This window comes from Gymnoscopelus microlampas (assembly GCF_963454915.1).
Source record: "Gymnoscopelus microlampas genome assembly, chromosome: 1".
NCBI lineage: Eukaryota > Metazoa > Chordata > Actinopteri > Myctophiformes > Myctophidae > Gymnoscopelus > Gymnoscopelus microlampas.
Window position 1 is genome coordinate 45,558,159 of NC_139962.1, and position 12,199 is coordinate 45,570,357.

General features: G+C 42.6%; 1 protein-coding gene across 1 annotated transcript in view; it reads right to left on the minus strand.

Moving 5' to 3' along the window:
* LOC311051108 (CUB and sushi domain-containing protein 1-like) overlaps positions 1 to 12,199 on the minus strand; it is a gene marked incomplete at its 3' end in the record, with an annotated part of 707,106 nt that overhangs the window by 365,767 nt on the left and 329,140 nt on the right. The window contains exons 4-5 of the mRNA XM_084065507.1: positions 3,247 to 3,441; positions 2,640 to 2,847 (exon numbers count right to left, since the gene is read on the minus strand). Coding sequence (XP_083921633.1) covers positions 2,640 to 2,847; positions 3,247 to 3,441 — 403 coding nt within the window. The remainder of the gene's footprint in view (positions 1 to 2,639; positions 2,848 to 3,246; positions 3,442 to 12,199) is intronic.

Below are 12,199 nucleotides of genomic sequence, written 5' to 3' on the forward strand. Positions count from 1 at the left end.
CGAAAAAAGAGCACACAAGTACAGTGCAACTCAGGTCCTTTATACTAGGAATAGAGGGTTTAAGTGGTTAACACTAGGGGTGTCACGATTCACTTACCTCACGATTCGATTCAAAATCGATTCCTAGGGTGCCGATTCGATTAAAATTGCGATTCTGCGATTAATTGATATTCGATTCGATTCTGCGATTTATTGCGATTTTCTAGGGTGCCGATTCGATTAAAATTGCGATTCTGCGATTTATTGCGATTTTCTAGGGTGCCGATTCGATTAAAATTGCGATTCTGCGATTAATTGATATTCGATTCTGCAATTTATTGCGATTTTATAAAAAAAAAAAAAAAAATTTAAATAAAAAAAAAATAAAATAAAAAAAAAATAAATAAAAAATCGATTTTAATATTTTGAATCGATTTTTAAAATCGTGGCATTAAGAATCGCGATTTATTCATGAATCGATTTTTTTTGACAGCCCTAGTTAACACTCTGGATTTTGCTGTGCTGACAGTTGTTTGCTTTGTGGGGGTATGTTTATACTGTATATCCAACCACTTTTTTTTTTTTAAAGACACCATCTTTTTATATTGAAATGAGAAATAGTGGGAAAATGGTCAGTGTTCTCTTTTGGATGAGCGGAGTTAAAAGTTTAACGCAGGGGTCTGCAACCTTTAAAGTCAAAAGAGCCATTTTGGACCAAAAAACAAGCTGCAAAACCTATTTTAGCCTACTAATGTAGGCAGCACGGGCTATTAAGTGTATATTAGCCTATCAAATTACAAAATACAAATACATTTAAAAACGAGCATTCATTGTCTCCGCCAGGCCGAAAGGCATGGCGAGAGAGTATGTTTTCCACCCCGTCCATCCGTGTGTCCGTGTGTCCGTCCGTCCATCTGTCTGTGAACAGCTAATCTCAGGCACCGTTGGCCCGGTCGCTGCGAAACTGTGCACACACACTCCCTGGATGCCAATTCAGAACCTCTGCCCCAAATTTGTCACATGGGCCTGTTATACCGCCACCAGGAGGCCGATTTGTGCAAAACCCATTTACTCCTACAGATTTCATCCAAACGTACAGAGTATCTCTATAGTCATGTGATCAACACGGATCTGTCCGATTTTCCATATTCCATCCTCATTGGCTAAGGTTGGCTTCCAAAATTTGCAGGACTGGTCCGTTTTGAACAAAATGCCTCAAATCATGAACGCAGCTTGCGCTTTCCGTGCAATTTCACATGCACATTGCACTTGGCCGAGGACGAAAAGCCACCCTTTTCACACTGGCCTGTTATAGCGCCACCAGCAGGTATAATTTAGCAAAACACATTTTTGGGACAAAATGCCTGAAATCATGAATGCAAGGTCCGATTGCCGTGAAAGGCCCAAGAAGAAATGGCACCCTTTTCACATTGGTCTATTATAGCGCCACCAGGAGGCCACAAGAACCTACCTAACCTGGCGGAGACCTGTGCTCCGAGGAGCACTTTTTCTAGTTAATTATGTTTTTGTCAAAATATTATATTCCTCACAGCAGGATCAGCACCTTGGAGAGCATGCCGCACCACAAGACTACTCTGCAGTGCGCTATTTGGTGTTTTAAGTTTATTTTCCATTACAATATTATAATATTATAATATCAACATTACTTTTTGTTGTTGTTTGATAACTTCTTGCCACAGATCAAACATACAGGTAATCTAGCAGCATTGGCAGTGAAAGCAAACGACTCTGTCCATGAATTATTCAATTCTTTGTTTTCCTCAGGTTTTTTTTGCATTTGGAATCCTTAGCATAGCAGGAAATCACACACTGGTTTGTATACACAAGCCACCTGGCTGGTGCAGCGCCAATAAATGCGTTGCAGGCTTTGATGCAAATTTTACAGAAATGTTGAAAATTCTGCTACACATTTTTACAATATTGGAGCATGTACGAATCTATGTCTCATATTACAGCAGCGATAAATTTAAATTTAAATGTGTCCATTGAGGCTCATCTGGAAAGGCTCCCATTTCAATACTTTCAGTTCAACAAAAACAGTATGTTAAATCTATTATTACCTAATGTAATTAAATTGTATTCGTTATATTCATCATGGAGCTGTATGTTTTTAAAGGTCGACCTATTAATATATTGCTGATACTGTATGTTCCAGTGTAAGCTCCACTGCTCCAGAAAGCCAGCAGCCATGCCCGGCAGGAGAGCTGACAGGCGGGGAGGAGAAACACGATCTATACATTTCATGTGAGAAATACGCCATGGAGTTGCTAAATTTTACTAGTTTTAAACGTTTTAATCAATATTCTGTACTTTCCATAGAGTTCTGAAGTCTGTTTCTGTATTTTTTTATTTATCTTTCAGCAAAAAAAGCGCTCCAGGCAGTGCTTTTTCTTCATAAAAGGCAGATAGTGTGAACACACCCTGAGTGGGTTTATGTGCGGTGCTGTGTTTATAAGATGGAACAAACAAAAGTAAACAAATACAAGTGTTGTGTGTGTGTGTGTGTGTGTGTGTGTGTGTGTGTGTGTGTGTGTGTGTGTGTGTGTGTGTGTGTGTGTGTGTGTGTGTGTGTGTGTGTGTGTGTGTGTGTGTGTGTGTCACAAATACTGGCATGTGTCTGGGAAGTTAATACAACTCACCATACGCTTGGTGCCTCTGTCCCACTGATTTCCAGAAAGTCATATCTGTCCTCCATCAGGAAGTCACTGAAGACCAGAGCTATGGTGTCTCCAGGTTCAGAGAGAATGGACCACGTACAGTCCAGGTTGTTTTCGTACTCTGCAGGGTAGCCGGGGCTGGCTATCGAACCTGCGGTGCCTCGTAATGTACCACCACACGCACCCTCGGCTGTGGAAGGCAGGGAGGGAGAGAGGGTTTACAACCTTTCCACCATCAATTGTGTTTCAATTCCTTCTTTGTGTTCTTTCTTCTTATTGTAACACTTTTAGTTATTGAAAAAGGAAAGCGTAACGTGTCTTATAATACTGTGGGGGATGGGTCTTGTGACAAGACAGAAACATAAATATTCATTGATTTATCCATTCATCTATTCATCCATTGATTCATTCAGCAGTTCATTGATTAAATAGGATTACAGACTAATATTTGTTGGATAAATCTCATTTAAAGTTATTTTTCCCTTTCTTTTCTTAGTATTAGGAGCTGTAGCCTATATGCTAATACATTAACTGAATATACATAAAAACATAATGGCAAGCAACAAAGCAAAATCAAGGAACTATGTACCTCTACAAAATGGTGACGGGAAGTCCCACTGGGCTCCGCTGCCAGGAGACACGATGCATGTTAGAATGCTATGTCCCTCCAGCACAAAGCCTGACTCACAGCTGTAACGGATCTTGTCCCCCATGTTGTACCGTGCACCGTGGATCACTCCGTTCGGAATGAGGCCGGGGGTGCCACATGTGTGACTAGGCAGGACTGTAAGGGAGAACAAACAATGGAAAATATTAGCTTCTATAATATCTAGTTTCCTCAACAGAGAGCAATGAATCATAGAGGCCTCAGACAGTTCATCTACAGTAGTATGGTTAATGCTGTAAAATAGCATCATAATGCAGACAATTCAGAGCATCAATCAACCAACACACAGCAAACCCATCCACCACCTGTCGTGTGTGTCAAGAGGTTAGGATCCAAATGCGAGACGGGAGGCAGAGACGATATAACAGTTTATTGAGACTGAGGAGCACTTGCACTAGGAATAAATACACAAGGAATGAACTGGCACTGGGGAAATGAATAATGAGGAAATACACTAAGAGACTTCAACAGGAGCCAACACAGCACACAGGTAACAACTTTTCAGTGAACCGTCAGGGGAACACTGAGAACAGACGGTATAATTACACACACAAGGGGTGCATTCTGAAATACGCTCTGAGAGCGCTGGAGACTGGAGTGCTCTCTGGTCATTCGGGAATTCGGAGTGCTGAGCTCCCAGAGCACTCGGTGCGCACACTGACCACTCCGACTGAAAAGCCGGGTTGTCCCTAGCGTCTGAACAGTAAAGGAAGAAGTAATTGAAAAATGTAATGGTTTGCAACTTGTTCGGTACCCTAGAGAGTATTCAACTTGCATCTTCATGTAACAAAACAGCTAATAATCATGGAATGAATGAATTTCAATAGATATGAAGCAACAGCGTTAGTTAATAAGTAGCTCCTTTGACAGTTTGCAAATTAATTGATATCAGAGCACTCTATGACATCAAAACAGAGCAGAAATCTGAGCAGATTCTCAAACTGAATTTGCAAAAGCATCCAATATACAGAACAAGTAGTTGAGTCATTCCACGAATTCGGTACACTTTGCAGTCCCCTCTGACCTTTTTAAGTGTATTGTATCCATCGGGTCACCAAAATCAAATTTTAAAAGCTTTTTAGAATCAATTGACATGTTCCCTTTACTATTGTGTAAAAATATTATATATTTTATCTTTATATCTGAAATTATCTGCCTTTTCTACAGTAGACACCGCCTAAATTTGCCGATTTTTCATGTCCCCAATGGCCGATAGAGAGATTGGCCTTCAGATATGACTACTAAAAGTGTAGAATAATCCATAACTTATATTATTCACATAAAACCAGCAATGTACTCTATTGCTAGTCATGTTTCGTTTTTTAATAAATAGTTGATTTATCATTAAAATCACGTTATATAGCTCTGTCCCACAGTCACACTCAACCCCGTTACACAAGTCATTCTCCTCTCTGTAACAAGAAAAGAATGACATACAATAGATGTCATTGTGACTGGAGAGCTAGGACATATTATCCAATGTGAGAGTGTGTGACGCGTTGTGGGCTTGTAGATCTGCGATTTACAAAAACTTTTGACAAAATGTAAAAAACGTGGAATGTTTTTGCAAACATGTTTAGACCACAAATGCTATGCTGGTCCCTGGCACTAACCTTGTGGTCGTTGGACATGGATACAGTCAGTGGAAAAAGCATTCACATTTTTTACTTTAGTAAAAGTATCAATACAAATGTAGAAAATGTAGAAATACTGTGTTAGAAGTAAATGCCCAGAATTAAAAATGTACTTGAGTAAAAGTACAAAAACATTGGTATCTAAATGTACTTAAAGTACCAAAACTAGAAAGTAGGCTACTCATTATGCAGAATATCCCATTGCACAAGTTGTCAAATGTATGACATCTTTTGAAAATAGCAGATCTACAAGATCTGTGAGCTTGTAGTCTATTTTCGAATGGACGAAATGTATATGAAGGTGAAGTGGTTAATGTAAGTTTTGTAATAATAATCGAAATCTACAAAGGAACTAGTAACTGAAGTTGTCAAATAAAGGTAGGCCTATTGCGCACATAACAGGCCTTCACATAATGTGAATAGACCTACTGTAGTGTGCACATAACACTATAACTAGCAAGGTTAACATTAGCCTAGTACTGTAGTAGTTCAGGTGACACATTGTCCAAACAATAACTAGACAGAAAAAAATTAACACTGTGGAAACACGATCGCATCGTCCGTCATCAGCGTCATGGCTGAACGTCAACCTGGTTTTTGCACTTTCTCCATTACAACCCGTACATCTACATAAACGTTCAGGTTTCAAATATAAAGTGCTAACCACATGGCCATGGATGTTACAATTATATACGGGCCGTCAGAAGTACCCGTGTCTTCCGTATTGTTCAATGAAAAGCATTCTAATTCGATCAGTGACCTCTTTCTCCGAATTTTCTCCATGCATTCAACTAAGCGACCCTAGCGGTTGGGAGGTGTATTGCACTCTGATACATTGTAACTGTATGAGGAAATGGCCGTCGATCGGATTAAAAGTGTGGCGATCAAGTTCAGCCCCCATGGCCACGCACAAAAGTCGGCGTGCCTGGGAGTATAAGTACAATATTTGCCTCTGGATGTAGTGGAGTAGAGGCAAAAGTATTGAAAATTGGAAATACTCCAGTAAAGTAAAAAAAATACCTAAGTACTTAAGTAGGCTACAGTACTTAACTTAAGTATTTGTACTTAGTTACTTTAGCTCTGTCACTGTCCCCCTGTAACCATTGAACGCCGACACACGCCCACAATAACAGAATAGTAAAGTTTTCAATCTATCAGATGTACATCTATAGACAGACAACAAACTAAACAATATAATTGAGAACAGAAGTTTAAACACAGCTCCAGTCGGCCGCCCGGTGGTCGCGATGCGGTCGTGAGGAGATGCCCCACTGGCGACTCGTAGATCTGCTATTTTCAAGCTGGTGTAGGCAGCAGGTTCTCTGGTGCTTTTCCCGCAGCATTCGCAATTTATATGAATGTTTTTATTTAGTAGCTGTGCATGTTAAAGTATTGAATATTGTTAAACTCAGTCTAGGTCTAGGACAGTGGTTCTCAAACTTTTCCAGGACCCCCAAAATTAAATGTATTTGGCCGCGGACCCCCATCTAAAATATTTTGTTTCAGGGACCCCCCCCCAGAAGCAAAGACTTGAGTTACAAATGTTCTCTTTAACAATATATATATTCAAAGGTTTGCACACATTTTCACGATTTTTCAAAAGTAGCAGATCTACAAGCTCATAGCACGGCACTCGGTGCCGCGCTATGAGCTTGTATATCTGCTATTTTTGAATAGCCAAAGTATGAAAGGTTAAACTTATTGTGACGCTGTATTACCACATTTTTGCTGGGGACCCCCTACCCCCTCAAGGACACCTGGGGGTCCCCGGACCCCACTTTGAGAACCACTGGTCTAGGAGCTCTGAATTGGCATGTACGTGCTGTCCTTCGAAACCTCTCCTCGGGCAAAGGAGAGGAGCACGGCATGTGTGTCGCACGCACGCACGCACGCACACACACACACACACACACACACACACACACACACACACACACACACACACACACACACACACACACACACACACACACACACACACACACACACACACACACACACACACACACACACACACACGTGTGTCTCTCTCTTTTTCCTAAATAGTCAGTGTATATGTCGCTCAACTAATAGCGAAGCATCAAAGGGATGCCCGTAGACACATAGATCTGTCTACGGGCTCCGGCCTTGGAGCGAGCGGGACTCCCGCACTCAGTCTGCCCGAGACAGCAGCAGCTGAGCGGCGAGACGAGAGCTGAACGTCCGCGAAATAAGAAATACGGCAACATGATTTTTTCTTTAACTTGTTAATTTGTGTATATAAAATATAGATTCCCTGTCGAATCTCCTAATTACACCAACATTATTCTTGTGAAGTAGTTTGTGCTTTTTTATTAAGATGTATTAAGTTCGCTTTGGTCATTTCTAGCATGGGGAAACACCGAGTGGTGCTCCCCGTCTCAGAGTGCCCTATGACGGGCTCATGGAGAGCAGCGTGGGGGGGTAGCGACCAGACGGCCCGTTCAGTTATTTAGCAGCTTGTTTATAAACATTCTGCTGATTTGTTTTCCATAAATAGGTTATGTAGTAACTAAATATAGACTTATTTCTCATCTACAGCTGCTATTTTTCATTTTTTACTTTATAATGCGCATCTGCTTGCACAGGCCGTTGTGTGTGTGTGTGTGTGTGTGTGTGTGTGTGTGTGTGAGTGGAAAGGGGTGGGGCTAGGCCGGCCTTAGCTGTGAAAAAGACCTCTGGTTCTCTCAGTGTCTGCAACTCAAATGGCCATTCTGGGTGTGTGGAATGTCTGACGTTGAATTGTAGGCGTGCACTCGGCAATAAGCTTTATAGGTGGGCGGGGCTAAGAGGAAATTCCTAGCATAACTTGCAGGAGGAGATAGAGGACTGGATTCTCCAGTCAAAAAGTATAAACTGACCCTTTAGTGGCATCAACAACATGTGATGGCATTCTACAAGTCTTCTGAGCAAGATGCTGCAGAAAGAGGAACATTTCGAACTTCTTATACAGCTATTTAGGGTCATTTATACTTTCAAAGCGTGGTCGTAAAGCATAACAACTCAACCCCGTTACATGAAATAAAGATAGAAAACTATTATTATTTTAAATTGTCTTTGTCATTTCAGCAATATATGTGATTGACTAATGTCATGCATGCCATGTGGTCTCCTCTTAATCATCACAGGTAGAGTTATGGCCATCTTGAGTAAAAAATCTCAACCCCGTTCCACTCAACCCCGTTATGAATTTCAACCCTGTTACATATATTATTCCATATAAAAATATTAATTTAATGCCTGAGATGGGAAAATATGTTTTTCTGCATGTTAAATATGTCCTTAATGGTGTGGGCTATTCAAAAAAGTAATTTGTTTCCATCGATTTTTCAAAAAAAAAAAGTGCAAAGTGTACCGAATTCGTGGAATGACTCAGTTACGTTTTACTGCCCTTTATGCTGACTGGCATGTAGGGCAGCAACAAAGTATTTCCACTCCTATCCTGCCAATACTGTAACAGGATAGAACATACTGTACTGTATCAACAAATGATTGGCTGGAGCCAATGACGGGTGACGATGATTAACAATATGCACAGGGTGGAGAGACAAGCCTGGCTAGTGGAAAACAGGAAACACACTAAACATTACTACATTAAATTCTGAACGAGTGCCTCCGTCTGGATTCCAGGCTATTTGTCGCAATTAACACAAAGCGTTGTAGGTCTTCTATTTTGCCGAATGTCCATCTATTTTGGCTGAATGTACGCCCAGAAAAGGAACCCTAAACTTCATGTGGCAGGCTAAGCATATCTGATGCTACTTGTAGGATGTCTTAGGTATATCCACACGTTTCCTAGGGGTTGTGGGCATCACTTCCTGTCGATTTCATTGGATGTGATTGATTTTTGATTGAATATTTTATTAGGCAAAAAAATGTAAAACAGCACAGTTACATTTAAAATACTTTGTCTAACGTTCATGAAAGTCCTTGCGGTCTTGTTTCCAATGAGGGCCTTGGTATTCAATTCATAGACATGTATAGTGGCACCACAGTTCAAATATCAATACAAAAAAACAGAAAAAGATAACACTATGTACAACTAGAAAAATAAAAACATTTAAAAAGGGGAAAAAAAACTATAACTATCTCTACCACTCAAACAGAGAGCGTCTCCTTCCCAAACCCCAATGGTTCTATTCAGCCCCCCGCCCACAGGAGTGGCCCAATTCACTCACAACTTGCTACAAAAATCGCTCATGAAAAAATATATAACCTCCTACATTCCATTTTCCACCTTCACATCTGTCTCCTTCTCTAATAATCAAAAAGTGCTATATATTTCATCTCGCACTTTACTTCCGGATGGTTCGTTTTGCACCTTCTTTGCCACATCCGTCACGGGACAGAAACAAGCCCTGCCGTGCTCTATGGAAAACAGTCCAAAAGCGCGCCCAAATGAGCCCAAAATCGCTTACACACAAAGCAGACCTGGCACCCCATTTCAACGTCACAGCAACATGCAGCCAATCAGCGTCGACGGCAACGCAGCCTACGCCAATCATGTGTGAGATCTACAAGCTATGGGGCAGAGACGCCGTGTGCCATGCACCGTATCTTAGCAACAACGAAAGCGCTCACTCTCATTGGTCGTGTCACGCTAAGAGCAGTTCCCAGACAATGGCATCTCAGAGAGCTTGCTGTAGTGTTTATATATCTATGGCTGTAGCCATCAGTCAGTCGCAGCGACGACGGACAGGGCGCTGTGATAGTTGCCGTAGCTAACGCTAACGTGGTTGTCATGCCTGCAGCGGCTGTGCAATCACTTTGTCAACAATGCACGTTCGTGCGGTAACTGTTATTATTGCTGCTCCGGTAGCCCATTGTAGATGGTGTATGTTGTGTGTGTCTTCTGGTGTAGCTCCACAGCAACTTACCCCAGTAACTAACGTAATGGCAGGACCGCTCCGTGCAACGCACGTTTAGGCTGCATTATGGTCATGTAGTAATTTCAGATCATTTCGGTCCGATTAGGGCAGTGGCTACCCCCCCCCCCCCCAAATAATCATATTTTGAACTGGGGACCCCCCCAATTTTGTTTGACTCCGTTCCACAAGTCAATATTGTGAAAATAGCAGATCTACAAGCTCACAACGCCTCACGTTGAGAGGCGTTGTAAGCTTGTAGATCGTCTATTTTCAACATGTTTGCCTCTTTCTTACATTTTTTGACAATGTGGCCAATGTTTTATAGTATAGTTTGTTGACTACTTTTGTTGCAGTAATGGTATTTTCCTTTACTTTAGCTTTTTTATTGTCTCCGCCAGGCCGAAAGGGATGGCGCGAGAGTATGTTTTACCAATTTACCCCCTGTCCGTCCGACGGTCTGTGGATAGCTAATCTCCCGCATCGTTGGCTTGATCGCAGCGCAACTGTGCACACACACTCCCTGGATGCCAATTCAGAACCTCTGCCCCATTTCTTTCACATGGCCCTGTTATAGTGCCACCAGGAGGCCGCTTTTTGCAAAACACATTTTCTCACAGTACTGCTACATATTTTGTCCTAACATCACGCAAATCGATACACAGTATCTCTATAGTCATTAAAAAAAACACGGTATTTCAGATTTCTCATTTTCCATCCTGATTGACTAAAAATGGCTTCCAAAGTTTCCAGGACTGCTCCGTTTTGACCAAAATGCCTCAAATTATGAACACAGCATGCACTTTCCGTGCAAATTTGCACCCACATTCCCACTATGCCGAGCAAGAAATTCCACTTGAGATTTTTCTAATCAGCCTCATGGTGGCGCTATAACAGTCCGATTTGTGTTTTTACCTATACCTGCACCAATCTGTGTAAAACTTTGTATGTGCACTCTCTAGAGGTCAAGGAAAAACCCCTGCATTTCTCACATCTACCTTTTATAGCTCCACCAGGAGGCCGCCTTATGTACAACATATTTCTTTACATTACTCCTTCCGATTTTATCTACATTTCACGCAAATCGGTACACATGATCTCTATAGTCATGTGATCAAGACGGATCTGTTTAATCTTTCATATTCCATCCCGATTGGCTAAGATTCACATCTAAAGTCTGCACAAAATGCCGCAAATCATGAATGCAGCGTCCGATTGTGGTCAACTTTGCACGCACATTCACACTATGTTGAGGAACAAGTGCTACCATTTTAACATTAGCCTGTGGGGGGTCCCCACCGACTCTACCTGGCCCTTAGGTGGGCCCCACCTAGGCAATTCTATGTGGGGCCGAGGTGGGTCTTAACTGCGATGCCCATGCGGGCTATAAGTCGCTTCTACCTGGCCCTTAGGTGGGCCCCAACTAGCCACGTTTATGTGGGACCAAGGCGGGTCCTAACTGGGTTTGCCCATGCAGGCTTTAACTGGGTTCTACCTGGGCCCTAGGTGTACCCTAACCAACCAGAGTGCAGTGCCCATCGCTCCAAATGTTGTGACGTCAGGGCTCTCAATACTGCACATTGGTGGAGGAGGAGGGCCCGCAGGGCGCCCGCACACATCGCTGAACCAATGGTAGCCCACGGATGTTTCCTCTGGAGATTTAAAATCTGCCCCTCTATGCCACATATCATCCGCGCTACAGGGTCTTCACTGACCGAGCCACGGCCCCACTGGCCCTCATGACGCTATGCCACTTATATGCGCTGCCAAGTGGCCGCGGGCGCTACGTGGGCGTGGCGGCGGGCTAGACGCGAGGCCCTGCGTAGCAGGGCCGAGCTTCTAGTATGTACAAGAACAGGGGGGGGGGGGTCGGCTGTCTAACGGGAAAATGGTACTACCTCCTCTTTTGGCCTCCTGAAAGGTGAGTTTTTAAGGCTCTTTTAAATGAGCCCAGAGAACTGCATTTTTTGAGGGATGGGGTTAGACTATTCCAATCCTGGGTGGCAGTGCTGTAGAAGGAGAATTTGCCCATGTTTGTTTTATGGGTGGGTGGTACCAAATTGTTGTTAACGCTCCCTCTAGTATTGTGACTGTGGGTGTCGCTAACTTTTTGGAGGTATTTACTCAGATATGCGGGAATAGGGGGCATGTCGGGCAAATTTGCATTTACAATTTTGAAGACCAGTCCCATTTTTTGTTGTTTAACCCTGTCTTCCACCCTGAGCCAGCCTAGGCTGGCAAAATGGGTGGGAGAAAGGTGGGTCATGGGCCCCAGTCCGAGGAGTAGCCGAATCAGTTTGTTTTGGGAGGTTTGAAGCTTAGTCTTCAGCGACACTGAGGTGTTGGAGTACCAAGAGG